Here is a 21,232-nt window from a genome sequence, read left to right as displayed (position 1 = left end):
TTCCAGCATTAACTGCAACATGAGCAATGTAACAGCACACATTAACAATTTTCCAGATGAATTACTTCTACATATATTCAATTATTTACCTACACCAGACTTGCTTGTGTGTGTGACAAAAGTGTGTACTCGATGGAACGCCTTCGCATACGATCGCAAGCTTTGGAATCGGAGAATGGTGGATCTACCAGAAGATACCTCTGTGCAGGCTTTGGTTGAATGTTTCCCTAAATGCACATCTGTCAGTATGGAACTCAACAGTGCCTCTTGGCCTGGACAGGCTATGTTTGACGGGAAACACCTACACGCATTCATGCGGACAAGAGACTGTTTCCTTAGTTTCCTAACAACAATAATAAAAAATGGTGATGACATTACAGATATATCTGTATGTGGCATTAACGAGGATGTGGAGGAAGTGCTGACAGTCATTGCCCACTTACCGAATCTACAGACTTTACTTATAAATGGATCATTTTTTGCTGATAATTCAGGAATTAGGCACATCGGGGACAACTGTCCACACTTGAGGAAAGTGGACACAGGCGAAATCACGTTTGCAGAAGAGGAAGTGGAATATTTTATAAAAAAGAAGAAACATCAGCTGACACATATAGGTTTGGCTCTACAAACAGCTGAAGGTTCCTCATTGTTGCCTTTTCTGGGCCTCTGTGGTGATACATTAATCAGCCTCGATATTTATGGCATTGCAGGCTTTTATATTACTGTTGTGGATGATGTGACTGTTTTCAGTGCCCTTAAAAAATTGGAACATCTCAGATTTCACAATTACATCAAATTTGGGAGTGATGTCCTTGTAAATGCATTTACCTCCAGTTGGTTCTTAAACCTGAGGACTCTTGTGATAGATACTGCAACTTATGTGGATGATGAAGTAATGGCAGCCATCAGTCTTAATTGCCCACTGCTGAATGAGCTGCAGATCAACTATTCTCAAATTACAGGAGAGGTGAGTACCTCCTACGTGTGTTGCTACTGTGTACGTTATGCCACCAGGTTATGGTGGTAGCATTGGGCATTTTCATGAAGGGCTTACTAATAATCTATCACAGTCGCAGTACGTATGTCTAGTGACCAGTTCAATTCTGACTTGCTAAGTAGGCAAATGTTGATTGTGGCAGTCGTCTGTGGACATTTTATAAAACATGTACTGCCATCTTGGTGACTGTTATTAAGAGCTTTCCGTGCAACCTCTGTAGGCCAGGCTACCACATGTATTGCAGTTGTGAAAGATTTTTTGTAAATGCTTCATGATTATTGATTGTTGATTACTGAAATCAGTTCCTGGGCAGATGGTGGTGAGAAGAGGGTAGGGAGGGATGCACGAGGCAAGGAGGTGGTAGTCTGATAATATGAGGCAAACCTTTCATCAGATGACTTAGCGGCTGCTTGCCCACATAGATTGTGGGTGGAAGGAAGGGTGGTGGCAGAAGGCAGTAAGCAATCTGGTTGAGAAAGGAGTAGCATGGACAAAAGACAGAAGGTAAAAGATGAAGTGAGGACGTGGAAGTTCAGGCCAGATTGCAGGATATGTTGGAGAGAAAATTCCCACTTGCATACTTCAGAGAAACTTGTGCTGAAAGGGAGTATCCAAATGGCTCATGCAATGAAGCAGCTGTTGAAGTCATTAATGTTTCTGTGCACGGCATGTTAGGGAACTGGATGGTTAAGTTTGTGGTTTGCCGTAGACTGGCAGTGGCCATTTGTGCTAGTAGATCTGTCATGCTTGCATAGAATGCTGTACAGTAACTGTAGCATCAGTTATATATAAAATGACTGCTTTCACATGTGGCCCTCCAATTTATTAGCTAGGAGGTGCTTGTGACTGGACTGTGGTAGGTAGTGGTGAGTGGGTGTACAGGCAAACCTTTCTTCATGGCCGACCACAAGGGAATGACCCACTAGTTACGGGATTGGGAGCAAAAATCACAGGGATGCTCTCCCTCCCTCCATCCCTCTCTTTTTTTTCACCCCTCTCCCTTTCTCTCTCCCCTCGCTGTCTCCAATTTCATTTCCAGTTTCCTCTTCATCCCCCCCCCCCCTCACTTTCTCCACTCTCTCTGTATCTCTCATATCTCCTTTCATCTCACTGTGCGGCCACAGAGTCATCTGTCAAAAGACCTGCCTCACACCATCCCACTCCACCTCCCCTCCCTCCCCCCCCCCCCAACCTCTCTTTCCTTGTCTGTGCTTCTCCATCCCCATATCCCACTACCATCTGCCTGGGCAACTGCTCTCAGTAACTGTAGTTGACAATCAGTCTCGCCGCAACAGCTGTGTGATTGTGTGTGTGAACATGTGTACTTTGACTAGAAAAATAGCAGAATCTCGAAAACTAGTAAAATACTGTTCTCTGTTATGTGTTTCTGTGCTCCACAAATCAGTGTGCTATATGTGAGTGGTTGCCTTTCCCTTATTTTACATATTTTTCCACCCTGGACTTTCCATTATTGTGAAATGTAAACTTGATACTTCTTTCACTTAACTGAATTGCTGCATAAAAAACGTATTTGGAATAGACTGAACAGGAAGACAGTCACATAAACTTTATTTTTCAATCATATTTAGTAAGATCAATGGACGTCCTCTTCAGTCCGGGCTCTTGATTTGATGCATTTCCCCACACTAGTCTTATCATGTGCAATCCTCTTTATCTGTGAGTAACTATTGCACCCTACTTCCATTTGAACCTGCTTATTGTATTCAAGCCTTGGTCTGAGTCTTCTGTTTATACCCTCCGCACTTCCCTCAGTTACCAAGTTGATGAGTCCTTGATGCTTCAAAATATGTCATATTAACTATTCCCTTTTAGTCACTGTGTGTCATAAATTTCTTTTTTCCCCAGTTTGATTAATCATTTCCTCAGTATTAATTTGGTCTGTCTATCTAATCTTCAACATTCTTATGTTGCATCATGTACGAAAAGTTTCTTTTTTCTTCTTGCTTGAACTGCTTATCACCATGTACAAGCTGCACTCCATAAAAATACCTCCAGAAAACTACCTCCAGAAAACACATTGTAACTTTTTAATTCATATTTGATGGTAACAGGTTTCTCATTATCAGAAATGCTCTTCTGGGTATTGCCAGCCATCACTTTATATTCTCTGTACTTTGGGTGTTATCAGTCATTTTGCTGACAAATTGTATAACTCATCTATTACTTTTAGTATCTCATTTCCTAATCTAATTCCCTTATCATTTCCTTATTTAATATGACTATATTCCATTACATTTTTTTTTTAATTTTCTCTATACTTCTCCTTTCATTTTATTGAAGTACTGCATATAAAATGTATCTGGAATAGACTGAACAGAAAGACAATTGCACAAACATCATTTTGCAGTTGTATCTAGTAAAAAAAATAGACGTCAGAATCAGAAGTTTGGAAGGTAGGAGACGAGTCATGCTAGGGTAGCTCAGATGGTAGAGCACTTTCCCACGAAAGGCAAAGGCCTGAGTTCGAGTCTCGGTCCGGCACACAGTTTTAATCTGCCAGGAAGTTTCACAAAGGCATAATTGACTTCAGTCCAGACACAGGTTTGATGCAGTTCCCCACATTAGTGTATCTTATACAATCCTCTTTTATCTGTGCATGAGTTGTAACCTCTTTAAAGCTACTGTCTATTCCATTCAGCTACTCTTTACAGTCCTTTGTCATCTCTTACAGAATTTCAAAGTCATCAGTGAACCTCAAAGTATTTAATTCTTCTTCCTGAACTGTAATTTCCTTCCAGATTTTTCTTTGGTTCCTTTTATTGCTTACTCAATGTGCAGATTAAATAACATTAGGTGGATATGTACTTTCATCGTATTAACAGGGATAGCATATTTCTCACAGGATTAGCATTATTATGAGTAAACATATTCATTTAATTTGCAAAAACATTTCTCAATTGGAAGCTGGACTCCCATTTCTGTTCTAACACCTGGCATTACATTGTAAACTATGTTTCCATTCCAGAATGAGATTTTCACTCTGCAGCAGAGTGTGCACTGATATGAAAACTTCCTGGCAGATTAAAACTGTGTGCCAGACCAAGACTCAAACTTGGGACCTTTGTCTTTTGCGGGCAAGTGCTCTACCATCTGAGCTACCCAAGCACTTCCCCGAGGAAGGCAAAAGTCCCGAGTTCAAGTCTCGGTCTGGCACACAGTTTTAAACTGCCAGGAAAGTTTTATGTCTCCATTGTGACTCACAAGTCGCTGAATGTGACTTGTTTTTACCTGTTCAGTATTTGGAACTGTCTATTACAGCTATGACAGCCATTTTGTGAACTGTTGGGTCAGATCGTTGAACAATGATTTTATACATAGATGTGGAAGCTAGTGTAAGTGCTATCATGACACAAATTTCCTCACAGCCTAAGAAAATGTTTATTGTTTTATTGTACTGCAATACCTGACCTGTGTGTGTGTGTGTGTGTGTGTGTGTGTGTGTGTGTGTGTGTGTGTGTGTTTAACCCTGTTGTGCAATCGGGAGGATGACGGTTCAATCCCATCTCCAGCCATCCTGATTTAGGTTGGTTTCCGTAATTTCTCTAAATCGTTTCAGGCAAATGCCGGGATGGTTCCTTTGAAAGGGCATGGCCGATTTCCTTCCCAATCCTTCCGAAACTTGAGCTTGCGCTCCGTCTCTAATGACCTCGTTGTCGACGGGACGTTAAACACTAACCACAACGTCCTAGCACTTGTGCTTACAGATGGAGTCCATGTGCTCATAATGATGTGTGGTTATGAGCCTAATTATGTGATATCTTACACCATTGATTAGTTAAGCAAACATGTATAATCAGACCTTCACTTATTTTCATCACTGCTTTGATCTCATGATTGGACTGAAAACCATATATTGCTAACACTTGTCAGTCCACCACTTCCAATTACTTTCTCCTAACTTTTGCAAAAGCCTCCAAAACGAATAACAGAATATCAGGTTAAAACGTATCCTATCCAGGGCCAGAAGCCCAGCTCCAATGTCAAATCCAATGTAACTTCTCACACCAGCTCCATTCACCAAATCTAACGTAGCAGCTGCAGAAAGTCTTTGGTCACTACCAGCCATACACCAATTAATTCGTTGACAACACTTCTTTATTACACACATATATACAACCTGACTGTCACAACTTCCCAAGAACTGGAACGCACCAGGTAGTACATCAACCGCATACACCCCAAGGCTTTGGACAAGGTGTAGTTGTACATCTTTTAACAATTATGTTCTTTGACATTATTATGTTATTTCATGTTTGATGTTACAATTGCAACAAGTTAATGCAGCAAAAACTGTCATTACAGAGTTTTAGTAGAAATTAAAATGAGTACAATGATAATGCAAATTTCTGAAATTAATGATCTTTTACTTTTACAAGTGCAATTTTGAAACATATATACAGTTAACAATTAAGTTCTTAGTATTAAGTCCAGAACATTCTTGAATATCTTTATGTAATCTAATTAATTATGCAATTTTATGAAACAATTTTGAGCTGGTAATATTTCTACATCATCAAAATTACATTTGAAGGACATCGTCTTTACGCCAGTGACTGTTATAAGCTTTGCCGGTCAGTGTGGCCGAGCAGTTCTAGGCTCTACAGGGCTATGGTCACAGGTTTGAATCGTGCCTCGGGCATGGGTGCGTGTGATGTCCTTAGGTTAGTTAGGTTGAAGTAGTTCTAAGGTCTAGGGGACTGATGACCATAGACGTTAAGCTTCTGTAAAGTTTGGAAGGTAGGAGACGGATACTGGCAGAAGTAAAGCTGTGAGTACCGGGCGTGAGTCGTGCTTCGGTAGCTCAGTTGGTAGAGCACTTGCCCGCGAAAGGCAAAGGTCCCGAGTTCGAGTCTCGGTCGGGCACACAGTTTTAATCTGCCAGGAAGTTTCATATCAGCGCACACTCCGCTGCAGAGTGAAAATCTCATTCTGCATATTGTCATTGGCTGTTAGAATATGAAATTTAATCCTGTTTGTGAGATTTACTCTAGGAAATAATCCAAAGCTGTGCACTAACAAAACTCAAGATGCTTCCAGTCAGAAATATCTGACAGAAAATCATTATTAAAATCTGCCACCATTTTTTCACTACTACAAACTGGGTGTGGTTGTACATAAGCCCATTATAATTATTCTTGCCCTTCCACACTTCCTGCTTGTTTATCTGACGGCAGCTGGCACATCAGACGTTGAGGTTCTCCAGGATCCGATTCTGCCAAATAATCTTAGATGTTGGAGGATATTCTCATGTCTTATTTTATCAAATTTTTGTTTTCTCCAGGCAAGAACAGAGAAACTTATTTTTCATTACCAGGAGGTGATTTTTATTCAGTCTTTTTCTGGTTCATTCATTAGTGTAGGCAGAAGGTACATATTATATAGTTTGATTTGAGAAGGTTGTGGAGGAGTTCCACGCCAAAGTGTCTTATGTACCTTCTGGAGGAATTTGTATTCTGTTTGTGGTCTTGTGATTTGTAGTGTTGTTTGAGGAAGCAATGCTACATAAGTTCTATAAGCTGTCCACCATATCTCTCTCTGCATCTACAATTCGTAGGTGGACTGTAGCAGAGTTTCTAGTCACGCCAAACTAACTGTTTTGGTTTTGCTGATTTTAAGACCCATTTTCATGAACTCTTCTTGCCAAGTATCTAGTTTTGTTTGCATGTCTTTTGTCATGCCCTGCTCTATGAATGACAGATTGATGTTCACCACATAGAAGAGGTATTGACAGTGGACCACCAAACTTAATAGTAGCTTCTTAATTTTTTTTAACTATCTTGACAAAATCATTTATGAGACCAAGAGGCAACAGTGGCCATGTTTGTGTAAGTTGTGCATATATGAATGTGTGTTTGTGTTTCTCAGTCTGGCGAAGGACTTTGTCCAATAGCCAAATAATCTAAAGGCTATTTTTAAAAGTGCCTGTCTGCTGTTTTAATGCCTTCTATATGTAGTGAGCAACACTCTGTTTAAATTCATATTGTTATTGCAGCTCAGATTTTCCATTGTTTAGTACTCTTTAACTCCTGACAAGACTAAAGATATTTCCTACTTGTTTTCTGCACACTTCCAGTACTAACTTCTGTCTTTTGAAACTGATTAATATGGTGTAGGAATTAAACCTTCTCAACACACTATTCATTTAACTGTAAGACTAGGACTTAACACCTCTTCCATCTAATGGTTGTACATTAGTATGGTATTTCATGAGTGCTTGTATTAATGTCACTAATCGGCTTGACGTGTGTGTGTGTGTGTGTGTGTGTGTGTGTGTGTGTGTGTGTGTGTGTGTGTGTGTGTGTGTTTGGGAGGGGGGGGGGGGGTGAATCTGCATTTTTTCCTCATTTGTGGTACTTCCATGGTGTCCCACATAAAACCAATATGCTTCACACCCGAGATTCAAATAGCAACGAACTAAAAAAAGAATAAATAGCAGTAAAAATGTAGTTATTTGCATATTAACCAGTAAGTAGGGTGTACCCATTTTATGTGGAACACGGTGTATTGTTTATCTGGTTATGGAGGAAAGTGCAAGTAAAAATTGTAGAGGAAGACCAAGGTATGACTACTATAATCAGGTTCAAATGACTATAGCATTCATTACTTATGCAGAGGTCAAGAGGCTTGCACGAGATTGACTGTAATGGAGAGCTGTGTCAAATCGCACTTTGGTTTGAAGAACACAAAAACAACACTGATTAAATGCTGGTGCAGTTAAAGTTCTCTATTGCCATCTCAGGTCAATTGGACTTCATTTCTCTCACCTATATTTTGATTTACTTTTCCATGAAGTTTTTCTGTTAGTTTTTGGGACAATTCAAAGGATTCGCTAAGTTTTGGGTGCTACAGTCTTTGCCATCACCTTGAGCTTATGAAGACGCCTTTCTCTTTATTGTGCAGATAGTTTGAGACAAAACTGTTCTTATAGATTTAGGACAGTGATAAGAAAAATATGACTTTTAGCACGTGTAGTGCATGTTTTTCTTGTTGTGTTGTTGTCTTTAGTCTGAACTCTGGTTTAATTCAACTCTCCATGCTAGTATATCCTGTGCAAACCTCTTCATGTGTGCGTTATTTCAACCTGCTCATCATCTACACCTACAACAATACTCCAGAAACCAATCACGGAGTGTGACAGAGGGTGATTTGTGTACTAGTCTGACTTTCCTCCTTTCTTATTCCACTCACAGATAGTGAGTAAGCCTCTTTGTGAGTTCAGATCTCACTGATTTTATGTTCAGTCTTTTTATGAGATATATATAGGAGGATACAATATATTTGACAACTCTACTAGGAACGATCACTCTCAGGACTTTAACAATAAACCATACTACCATGATGCAGAAGTCCCAACAGCTGCCACTGGAGTTCATTGATCATCTCTGTGATGCTTCCATGCTTATTAAATTAACACGTAACAGAATATGAGATTTATCTGGTTGGGTCACATTACGAACAGTATTTAAGTATTGGTTGAATGGTGGTTTAGTAAGCTGCTTCCTTTGTTGATGGACTACATTTCCTGAGGATTATCCTAATGAAACTCACTCCAGCATTTGCCTAATTTACATTTAATTTTACGTTATGATTCCACTTCAAATTGCTCCGTATGAATGCTGCTAGCTATCATATGGAGTTTCTAGTGACTGATCTGCAATTGTGTAATCATACAATAATTTCTTGTTCTGTCAAATTATTTGAAATATGTTAGATTTGTATATGTTGAGGATCAATTGCCACTCCCTGCAACAAGCGCTGATCCTCTTCAGGTCTTCCTGTGTTTTGCTACAGTTTTCTAGAGCTGCAACTTCTGTGTATACAACATCATCATCTGTGAGAAGCTATATGGAATTTCAGACATTGCCTAGTAATTTATTTATATAAATTTTAAAAGTAATGGTCTTATAACATTCCCTTGGGATACATCCGAAGTTACTTTTATGTGCAAAGACTTCTCCCTGTTGAGGGAATTACATCCTGTGTTCTGCTTACTAGAAACTCTTCAACCCAGTCACATAGTTAGTTCAGTTTTCTTCGTGCTCATATTTTCTTCAGTAGGTGACAGTGTAGAACCGTATCGAAAGTCAAACAGGGCATGTTCCCTGGTGCTTGTATCTATGCTCGCTGAGTCTCTGGGACAAACAGAGTGTGTTGCAGTACTCAAGACTTGTTTTTGGAACATGTGTTGATTCCTACAAAGGCTGTTTTTGGTCTTCAAAAATATAATATGCACACATAAAACAAGTTCCAAAATTCTTTCCTGAAAATGGGAAAGACCTGTGCTTTTTTTCCCTATCATTAGGAAGTCCTCTAGAGACCTACTTACACTGCTGCTAGAATAGCTGCAAGTTCTTTTGCATGCTCTATGTAAACTCATATTAGTATATCATCCCTCTGTTGAGCGACTTCAGCTGCTTTTCTATACCACAGTCACTTATTTCGATATCTGTTAATTTGTCATCCGTGCAAAGATTTAAATGAGGTACTACAGTGTAATCTTCCTCAATGCCATCATGGTCACTGAGTGTCTGGACAGATGGATTTAATCCGTGTACTGATTTAACATAAGATCAAAATTAATTACAATTTTCTTCAAGTTGGTAGATAGAATTTTATTTCTAATTGGGTGAATGTTTCACACACAGCTCTCCTTACACCAGTTTTTTTTTTTTTTTTTTTATTGTGAGGCTGTGGCTTTGTTTAAATTTGCAATGAATCACTCTTTGCTTTTGTAACAATTCTCTGACGTGGCTGTCAGACCACGATGGGTCTTCTCTATCAGTGACAATTTTGCCCAGCACATCTATATTACTGAGAGACTGTCCTGGAACCCGGGACCATGTACCAGTTGCAGGTTTCGTATCTAACAGCATCCAAGGGCAACAAAAATTTGATTTTCAGTATTTCACTTAATTATTGATTGAATTTAAAAATCCAAAATGCTGCCATGATCTACTCATTAAGAGGTACAGTCTTGCGTTAAAAGTTTAACACTATAAGACAGGGATTACAGTTTGGAACTGCATGTTTATCACGAGGCACCATGTGTTTACATCTATATGGATGCACTGGAAATCACACTTTAAGTATGTGACAGAGGGTTCATCAAATCACCTTAACAATAATGATTTATAATTCCACTCCAAACAAAGTGCGGAAAAACGAACACCTATATCTTTCCGTGTGTGCTCCATTTCTTTAGATTCCTTTCACAGCTGTATTCAGTGATTCTGTAATGCCCTTGTGACCACTGAGTCTCTGTTCTATGATAACTAAATGAAAAATTTTGGGTCTGTTTGTACTCACAGGCCTAAGAGTAGGCTCTCTTATGCAACCTGTCTGGTTGTGTTGTGGTAATTGTAACTCACAAGGACTGCTCTGCCTTCTTCATGTTTAGTTTTACTCTACAGTGTGAGTCTTCTATAGTACATGTAATTGTGTAAGTTTAATGAAGTAGCACATAATTGGGCTGAATTGTGCTATTGTGATTTTGTATTTTATTTTTAATTTTTTTGTTGCTAACTTGCTGTTTTTAAGCGCAGATCTAGTCTGTTCAAGTATGCTTCTCAGTTATTAGTATATTATCTCATGGAAACCAATTTGTTTAGCAGTACTGTATAGTATATAGTTTAAAAATTGTATCATAGTGTAAATTGAATTTTGTTGTAAAAATTTAAGTTTGTCAAATATCCTTGTATGTCTTGTACATGTAGGATTTGATGGACCAAAATATATTATCTTCTTACATATTGAAACTGAAGCTCAGTGCCTGGACATCAATTCATTCTGAAATGAACTTGGGAAAATCGTTTTTGAAGCTTAGAAAGTTCCCAAGTGCTACTAGTTATGAAACATTAGTAATTTGTTAACATAATATTGGTAGTTGAGCACATAGCATAAAAATATGATAATCACAAAGTTGCCATTTTGAATTTCGTTAGTAGTAAAATACTTTTTTTCTTCTTTTTACTTTTACTTAAATTCCATACTTATTAACAAATAGAAATATTAAATAACACACATTGAATCACATTTTTTAATAAAAATAACACGTTTTAATTTTTAGCTACCTGAGAAAACCGGCGAACCCGGTTACTTATTTGTATCTGTGCCCGAGACTTCGTACACATGGAATTTATTTTTGACTTACAAAGTTTCCTTGTCCACAATGTTTGAAGTAGTGTGTTGGGGGGACATGAATGAAAGGCCTGTTTAATTCCCTACTGTGAGAGAGCATCATGTAGAGTTTGGTTGTGTGAAAAGCAATCGGCACTGAGGTCCAAGTCCACAACACTCAAGGTACGGCCTTGTAGTTTGTTTATGGTCATGGTGTAACATAACTCATCAGGAATTGTACGCACTTAAAGTGAAGTGCTGAATTGTTAAGAATTAGTTGGATTAGGAGTATAAAAACTCAGTCACCTACGCTATTTCCTGTCAAAATTTCTGTTTTGTGATGTTATGATGGATTGTAATAACTTTAAGCCTCTGTGAATGAACAGTTCTTGAGAGTGAAATAATACATGATGCTCTCAATCAGAGCTATGTTACACCTTGCTTTGAAGGAGTTTCCAAAGAACGAGTTAAAGTCTGATGTTGTCGAGTAGCAGCAAATTGCTCCACACGATTTTCATAGGAAACACCCCCTTCCCTTGCCTTGTAGGCATTTTTATTCATAAACAAACTGAAATCAAAATCTAATCTGTTGGCACTCCAATCACAAAGTAAACTCTATAAATTCATGTTTCTTAACAAAGAATATAAATAAAAGTTGTCAAAAGAAATGTTGTTAAGTATAAGTTTCTAATACACGAAGCAAAATCTATAAATAGACACATCCTAGTCAAGTATATCCAATGCTTGTTTGTAATTGGATGTAAAACATTGTGGCACTTACTACTGTCATGGACATAAACTTCAGAAAAGACATCTCTCACTGAGTTAAAAAAAAACTAACAGCACCACAATTGATTCTTAGGTGTACTATGAAACTAACAGCACCATCTATTGGTTCTTCGGTGTACTGCACCATGATGATCATGTCACAGAGGTAGACATCTGAACTACTGAGCTGAGCATATGGTTTTAAATGAAATGTAAAATTATGATGTCTTTTTTCTGTGATCAGATTTTGAAGAAATAAGTCTATTTGTTGCACTAAGCTAAACTTACATTACCTGTGAAAACCTCATGAAAATTTATGTAGTAGTCTTGGAAATTATCATAACCAGACAGACATGACAGTTTAAGATAAAATTTTAAATCAGGATATCTCTTCTCTGTGATTTAGTTTAGGTGATAAAACCAGTACATTGCCCCAAGCTATGACCGAGTTACCTGAGAAAATCCCATAAAAATTCATTAAGTAGTTTTGGAGATCAGTGTGGTCAGGCAGACAGCCATGATGGTTTTACAGTTTTATTAATAGTGTAGATTCCTGGCAACTGTGTGACAATGTCAATATTTAGAATAAATTAAAATTTGGTGCCAAACTGCAGGATGCCAAACAGAAAACAAAGAGGCTTTTCTGTTTCTGGAAACTGAGCAGTATTATTGATGTATGTAATATTTTCTCGTTTAACAAGAAGATATTTTGCATGTCTGTGTCAAATTTTAATTTATTTCCACTTGACCAGTAGGTAAAAATAACAAGGTGTTATTTTTATATAAAATTATGGTTCAGCATTTGTTAATTAACATTTCTGTTTGTTAATAAATATTGAATTTGAATAAGAAGGGAGAAATTTTGCTACTAGTGAGATTTGAACCAGCTACTTAAAATTGCCAAGCCTTGATGCTACACATTCAGCTACTGATAATTCTCTTAATTTGTCATAAATGTTTTGTACTTAACAGCACTCGGAAATGTCCTTTGAATCCCAAAACAAAATTGAACAGGGCCAGTCCCTAAGATGCCATTGTCAGGAAAGCTGATTTTTAAGCATAAGAACTATTAGTCTAAAAACATTTTCAGCAATACATCTTATTTTATATTTTCATAGTTTTGTCAAATCGTTTCGTGTGAATGTTGGGATAGAACCCCCGGGCAGGTGGTGTCTGACATTTTTCCCATTTTTGTCCATTGTTAACATTTTTGTTGTTGTTTTTCATCGTTATTTTCATGTTGGACTTGCACAATTAAAAATTTTATTACTGAATTTTCTCATGTTGAGAAATGAGAAGGGGCTATCATTATGTGTTGGAACCTCATGTCAAGTTGCCATGTTAGTGAATAAAATATAGCACATTCTACAAAGTTTTGTCAGAAATTAAACATTTAAGTCAAAAGGCACCTCATATACAGGGCTTTGTCGGTATATGTATCACTCACAGATGATTGTTAAGCCTTAGAAATCACTTTATACAGAAAAATGTACATTAGCACATCTTTTTATGTTGGCTTACATGTTCCACTTCATTGGTGATCAAATTCAATGAATGTTTTATTTCTGACAAACTTGTGCTACATTTTACCCATTAGTGTGACAACTTTGAATGAGGTTCCAACTCACAACAGATAGTTTTATAACAAATACATTTTGGAGACCAGAAGATGACAGCAAATTCTGTCAAAACCCGTTGTCAAAAATAAAAAAGTATTTATATGATCTTGGCTACAGAACGTTTTTTACAAGTTTTGTTATTATTATGATATTTTGAATTATTTCAGTAATTGTGTCTTTGAAACAGGAATACAAAAGAGAATTAATAATAATAATAATAATAATAATAATAACAATAACAATAGCAAATTGAACCTGGTCCACATTTCTTAGGGACTGAAGTACCTGCACTGTCTCCGGAACCTGCAGAAGCTGGACCTGTCGCTCTCACAACTTTTAAAGTCTCTGGGAACACTCTCACAGTGTGTCCAGCTGCGGAAGCTGAGCCTGGAGAGCTGCGCACGTGTCCATTCGAGAGAAATAGCCGACGCGGTGCCGCACATCCGCGAGCTGCGAGTACTCGACCTCAGCCAGTGCGGGGCGTCACTGCTTCGTCTGCGGGAGCTGCCACAGCACCTGCCCTTCCTCCGTACACTTGTCCTTTATGGTGCTGACATAAATGTAGAACAGCTGCAAGCTATGAGGCACTGCGCACCACACATTAATGTTGTGATATAAAAATCCGAATTGGGCAGTCCAATTGTATACTGAGTGAAAAATGGGGACCTGTTGTGTAAAAATTTAATCCTTGTGATGCAGATTATGTTTCTTACAAGGTATAAGATACTAGTCACAGAAAGCGTGTAAAAGCTGTTATGTAATACTCATATTCAGTATTAATGTGCTTAAAGTATCTACAAATCGTGTCCACCTTAGAAAGGGCATATTCGAGCTAAAGCAAATTGTAAGGTTTTACCACAGGAGCATAGAAAACCACCAACTTCTACCGCATGTTAGCCTTTTTAAATAATTTCTCTAGATTTTTTTGATTGCCAGAAGCCACAATATATTAATCATACAATAACAGTTGTTAAACAATTGAGAGTTGATAATGTATTGTACCTGATGCTTTATTTTCATAGCGATTGTAATTTAAAAGTAACTGTCATGTAATTTTTTATATTTCTTTCCTTTTATTTCTTATATATACAAGTCTCATCCATTTTGTTCCTTCCCTTTAAATTAATGCTCTTTGTAAAATTACTGACAAGAACAAAGTGAAGAATTTCCCATGAGTTTGTTGACCAAACTGCCTTCACTCTCACATAAAGGAAAACTGCAGAAAATCTTAATTCACAAATTTGACTTCATGTAAATGTATACCTCAAAGGATGCCTATGGTATCTTAGACGCATTCAGAGCAACAGAAAAAAAAAACCATCATTGTGAAAGTGCAATTGACAAATACACCTCTTAAATGTATTATTTGATAGGTTATGCACATTTACATTTCATTTCTTTATGCAAAGAATACCTCCAAATGATATTTTCAGTTTTGGAAAGTGATTGTTGTTTAAGGTAACTATGCACTGTGAAAAAGTCACCAGTAAAATGGGGAAGCCAAACAGGTTTATTTCAGCGCATTGCAAATGTTCAGGTACCACACCACAAGTCTCACATTATCCCAAATACTTACAACCATTGCTCAATCAGTACAATAGCCGCAGAGGTGCATGTTTGAGATGCAACTAGCATTCTTACAAATATTGACACGAACACATTAACTTATATTGTAATTTGCACCAAAGCATGAATTTTTTTCCTTTGCGTATATCACATTGCTTCAAGAAGTACCAAAATGAAAATGTAATATATAAGTAAAATGAAACTTCTGAAGTAATTGAAAGCTAGTAAGTTTTGCCCCAGATTTTTGAAATAATAGCTGAGTTAACATTGTCAATTTTTACAATACATTGACATTTTCTCTGTCAGCCTTTGACAGGACTTTTGAGACCATTTCTCAGTTGCTTGCTGTCTAGTTTTCTACCAATATTCTAATGTTGTCTTCAGCCCTAGATGTCTCAGTATTCTATAAGGAACAGTCAAGTGTAAACGAGACAGATAGAAAGAAGTAAATAAACTGTTTATTATTTCAAAAGTAATCATCATAGCTGTTAATACATTTATCACACTTTGAGACAGTATAATCAGTACATTAATTGGAAAATATTTGTAGTTGTCTACGGAACCATAATTGTTCCCAGGTATGCACCTCTTTATCAGAAGCAAATTGACGGCTGTGTATGTCTTGCTCCAGAATCTAAAAATATGGAAATCACAAGGGGATAGACTGGGACTGTATGGAGGATGTGTAAGGGCTTCCCAGTGATTTGAAATAGCCTTGGTAACATGTGGCTCCATATTTCTGAAGCCCTGAAGAAAGACCCATGGCTGTTGATTTGCTTTGAATAATTATGTGCACACCTGGGTACCATCATGGTTTTGTAGGCAACTGCAAACATTTGTCCATGAATGCATTTACTACCTTGTCTCACAGTGTGATAAATGTATTAACACTTGTGGAACTTACTTTTGAAATAATAACCAGTTTATTTACTTTTTTCAGCTTTCTCACTTTCATTTTACTGCCCCATGTCATATCTTAACATGTAGCATATTTTGAGACATTGAAATGAATAAATTGAAATGTTGACCACAAAAGATATAACTGTCTGATACAAACATTCAGCAAAGCAAAAATATTTTAAAAAGTTTGAATTTTTTTTCTTTTTCATTTCCTTCAGAACAGAAAAGTAATTAACCAACAAGGCTCTATTCTTTTTATGTGTCTGTCGATCACTCAACACTTTTACTATTCGGTGAATTGTCTCCTTTACTCCTAAATTATGTACTCTCTTAAAACTACAAAACTAGGTGGTTAAGGGGTTAAAGTGTGAGGGTGCTAAGCTTGTTCACCTTATAAGGCAAGTCAGTTACACTGTTAACTTGTAATAGTGTTACATTATCAGTTACCATTGTTACTCACTCAAACTGTGTAAGTTTAACATTATACACACACAAAAAAAAGTTTTGTGTCACCTCTGTTCTGAGAGTTTCAGAACCTGTACAGGAAGTTGGAATAGGGATCAACATAAACATCATTTCCGCCCTTTTTATTGCTCATGAAAACAACATATTGCATTTTGTACCACCATACAGTGAGACCCTCAAAGGTGGTGTCCAGATTGCTGTTCACACTGGTACCTCAAATACTGAGTATCACGTCCTCTCGCATTGATGCATGCCTCTATGCATTGTGGTAGGCTATCCACAAGTTCATCAAGGCACTGGTGGTCCAGATTGTCCCACACCTCAACAGCGATTCGGGCTAGATTCCTCAGAGTAATTGGTGGGTCACGTCGTCCATAAACAGCTCTTTTCAATCTATGCCAAGCATGTTTGATAGGGTTCATGTCTGGAGAATGTGCTGGCCACTCTAGTCGAGCGATATTGTTATCCTGAAGGAAGTAATTCACAAGATGTCCGCGATGGGGCTACGAATTGTCATCCATGAAGACAAATGCCTCGCCAATATGCTGCCAATATGGTTGCATTATTGGTTGGAAGACGGCATTCACATATTTTACAGCCATTACGGTGCCTTCCATGACCACCACCCCACATAATGCACCCCAAAGTAGCAGGGAACCTCCACCTTGCTGCATTTGCTGTACAGTGTGTCTAAGGTGTTCAGCCTGACCAGGTTGTCTCCAAACACGTCTATGACGATTGTCTGGTGCAGCCTATTGCCACAGTTTGAGTCATAAGAAAACGTCCTGTGGCAGCACGAAAAGCATTATTCAACATGGTGGCACTGCTGTCGGGGTTCCTCTGAGCCATAATTGGTAGGTATTGGTCATCCCCTGCAGTAGTAGCCCTTGGGTTGCCTGAGCGAGGCACGTCATCTACAGTTCCCCTCTCTCTCTGTATCTCCTCCATGTCCGAACAACATCGCTTTGGTTCACTCCAAGACGACTGGACACTTCCCTCATTGAGAGCCGTTCCTGGCACAAAGCAACAATGCGGACGCGATCGAACTGCGGTTTTGACTGTTTAGGTATGGTTGAGCTACAGACAGCATGAGCCGTGTACTGCCTTCTTGGTGGGATGACTCTAATTGATTGGCTTTGGACCGCCTCCATCTAATAGGCACTTCTCATGCATGATTGTTTACATCTTTGGGCATGTTTACTGACATCTCTGAACAGTCAAAGGAACTGTGTCTGTGGTACAATATCCACAGTCAACATCTACCTTCAGGAGTTATGGAAATCGGGGTTATGCAAAATTTTGTTTATGTGTGTATATAGTGCACTACATCACACTCTCAAAGATCTGTATTTGTGCACCTGTTATTCACAGGTGTTTTTCTTGAAATATGAGAACAAACTAAACTAACAAATGAATGCAATACTGTGGTTCAGATACTTCAGGTGATATTAACAATTTGCTGTTGCTTATGAACTGCCATATTCCTTTGCTTGATGTCCGTTGGTTGGCAAAGTTCAGGTTCAAATTTGTTCTCTTTTGACACTGTTCATGATATTGAAACATTAACTTTAATTTTTGGATCTCAGTACAAGAAGCATCTCCTTTAATTTAGTGCTAAATGAGCGTTTTGCTTTTGTGGATTTCAGTTTTAACTAGTATTTCTTGTAATGTTTCCTGGAACAATGCTTTACTTTTGTCTCAATTTCTGTGTCATACGTGTTTCACCTTTATTCTTTGCAAAACATTTTCAGTGGGTAATCTGCAACTGAGGATGAAAGGGCTATGAAAATTGGAGATGTCTGTCTGTACTTTGGCCCATATCCCAACCCTGCAGATGGAAGTGCTGACGCTTTACTCCTGTTGAGGCCACTGCTGCTTCGAGGCTTATGTTACCCACCCACTGTGTGGACGGCCCAAAGTGATTACTTTGTTATGAATACATCGGGCTGTGTGCCCCCCCCCCCCCCCCCCCTCTCTCTGTGGTACAGGGTGAAGTCTGTCTGTACCTTGGCAAAGGAGCGGATGGCCAGATCCCCCATGTTACATGGAGAAGTTGAGTCATTGGAAAAATACACAACGTATCACTGTTGATTAAAGCCTCCTCCACTGCCCAGTCTATAGCTCTTCTGGCATGTGAACACCTGGGTGACATATCGGTGACCATTGCTCTACACATGACTTTGAATATGGTCATATAAATCATTCTCCACATACACCTTAACACTTCAACCAGGTTAGGAGCTATATCATAATATGGAGGGCAAGGTGTACTTTTGCAGATGCTTCCAAAAATGTCCCAAGGATAACAAAAGAAATACTCTTTGAAGTGAATGTCCTCCCAGAAAAAATTGGCCATGGTGTCCAGGTATGACATGAAACCTTCATCCACTTCCAATACTTATGGTTTGGTAATATATCGTCTCACTTCACAGTGGACCCAATTTGTGGTAACTGCAGATGATCATTCAACGTAGGTAGTCCTGGTGAACTGACTACATTCATGTGTTAATCGCATGGAACACCATCCACTAAGTTTACAAGTTTGCCCAGTCTCCATGAAAGGAAAGAAATTACGGGAGTATAAATCTACTGATCACTTGTGATATATTGAGGTGAGAAAAAGAAAGAAAGTGAGCGCCTATATACTCTTGATAGGACAACCAATTATTTGAAAGTCAAAGTTGTCAGCTCAAAGTTGTTAGTTCAGTGTTTCCCAAACCAGTTCTCCCGTCACCTTTCTCTCTTGTGGAATAGCTGCTTCTTCCAGCTTCTACCAGCGATGGATCTTACTCTTTGGACCCCTCTCCCCAGAAACCCACAGACCAATGGCCTGAAGCCAGCCAATGGCTGAAGGAACTGTAGACCATGGGTTCCAGGATTGCCTGCTCTTCATCTGCCCCATGCTCATCATGGATAGGCCCTCACAAGAATTGTAGCCACCAAAGGCTGTGGATGAGGAGGAGGAGGAAAAGAAGAAGAATTGGGACAAGGCTACTGTGGGGATCCAGGAAGCAGCAAATCTCCCCCTTGTTGTTGGATTCTGATATTGGATTGATGTTGGATTGATATGGTTCCAACCTCATTGCTGACAGACAGTGACCCTGGAGCATGACCACTCTTTCTGACTTCTTCACACCTAACTTGGACACCCATAATGTGATAGTTCAGTGGAAATATAATGGATGTTCTGACACCTGCTGGAACACCACCACCTTATTTCCTCCTCATCTGTAATTTGCATTGCTCTACAAGAAACATACTTCACTGATGAGCATTCTGCAATGCTCCACTGGTACCGTGCATTCTGTCAGATCCGTACTGACACTGAGGGGGCACCTGGGGGGGGGGGGGGGGGGGTGGGGGGTTGTACATTGGTTCGTACAGATGTGGCCAATGATTGGATTCCCCTTCATACCACACCGAGCGAGGTGGCGCAGTGGTTAGCACACTGGACTCGCATTCGGGAGGACGATGGTTCAATCCCGTCTCTGGTCATTCTGATTTAGATTTTCCGTGATTTCCTTCAATCGATTCAGGCAAATGCCGGGATGGTTCCTTTGAAAGGGCACGGCCGATTTCCTTCCCCATCCTTCCCTCGTCCGAGCTTGCGCTTCGTCTCTAATGACCTCGTTGTCGACGGGACGTTAAACACTAATCTCCTCCTCCTCCCTTCATACCACATTGGAAACAATAGTGTAGCCAGTGAAAACAATCTCAGTGATCACAATTTGCAGTGTTTATTTAACACCAGGTAGACCATTATATTGCAGTTAAAATTACTTTGTCATTAATGTTTCGATGAGTTGAGTAGTAGGAGCCAGCCGCGAGCTAATCGTAGTTTTCTCGAGAGCCGTTTGCTCGCTGCGTTGCCTGCTTTGTAGGTGCATGCAGTGCCTTGCCTAGTGTGGCTCTTTGCAAACCATTGCAGTCTTCAGTCATAAAGTAATATTCATCAGAGTATAACTGGCCTTGAGTTGATGACCTTAATCCAGCAACTTTCCCTCCTGGTGATTTCAATGCATACCACCCCCTGTAAAAGAGTACCGTCTACTTGACCAGCTTTTTATCGACTGTAATCTGTCTCTCAATGATGGTATTTCCACAGTGCTGTCAGTGACACGTTTTCAGCTGCTGATCTTGTTATCTCTTTCCCCAATCTCATGACTTCGCTGCACTGATCATGACTATTTTCCTTGCCACTGCCAGATCGACCGACTTCCATGTTGAGTGCTTTTAAGAGTCAGCTGGCAGTTTTATACCTTTACTGTTACCTTCACCGCTTCTCTGACACAATCACCTATGCTGCCAGTACTGCTATTCCCCTTTCTACAGACAGTGTCAACCACCAGCTGGTGCCATGGTGGAATAAAGCTATTGAAATAGCTGTTCAGGATTGCCGAAGAGCCCAATTTTATGGCTATTTTTGAAAGTTTCCTACATCCATTTTCATATTAATAATACAAAATGATGTACTTTGGCTTTGCTAATGAAATATGTTTACCTTTAAGGGGAGCCAGAACAATGAAGATGACAAAATTAATGTTTTTTTTTCATTATAAAATTATTTGGAGTTTCCTGAATAAAACAAATCAATTTTCACCCTTCTAAGTGAATTCTAAATGTGTTTTTCATCACAGCAAAGTTGACGTGCCACGTAAACGGTTGTAGCGACTTGGTGTGTCACCTCTGATGGCACCGCTCGCTGGCTGCAAGCAGGGTATCTTTGTGGAATTAGACAGTGTTTTGTTTTCCAACGTTATATGGCTTTATCTCTGTG

The 21,232-nt window shown here is 38.9% G+C and overlaps 1 protein-coding gene across 6 annotated transcripts in view; it reads left to right on the top strand.

The window, feature by feature from the left end:
* LOC126284652 (F-box/LRR-repeat protein 7-like) overlaps nt 1-14,584 on the top strand; it is a 38,455-nt gene extending 23,871 nt beyond the window's left edge. For 4 of the 6 annotated variants that reach the window (XM_049983750.1, XM_049983747.1, XM_049983746.1 and 1 more), the window contains exons 2-3: nt 7-970; nt 13,798-14,584. In XM_049983750.1, coding sequence (XP_049839707.1) covers nt 20-970; nt 13,798-14,142 — 1,296 coding nt within the window. In that variant the 5' untranslated portion in view covers nt 7-19 and the 3' untranslated portion in view covers nt 14,143-14,584. The remainder of the gene's footprint in view (nt 1-6; nt 971-13,797) is intronic. The other 2 variants (XM_049983751.1, XM_049983749.1) reach the window with 1 other exon arrangement.
* Nucleotides 14,585-21,232: the final 6,648 nt, after the last annotated feature.

Source organism: Schistocerca gregaria, chromosome 8 (assembly GCF_023897955.1).
Source record: "Schistocerca gregaria isolate iqSchGreg1 chromosome 8, iqSchGreg1.2, whole genome shotgun sequence".
In the NCBI taxonomy this organism is placed as follows: Eukaryota; Metazoa; Arthropoda; class Insecta; order Orthoptera; family Acrididae; genus Schistocerca; species Schistocerca gregaria.
The sequence above is the reverse complement of the archived record's forward strand: the minus strand, read 5'-3'. Positions and strand labels throughout refer to the sequence as shown.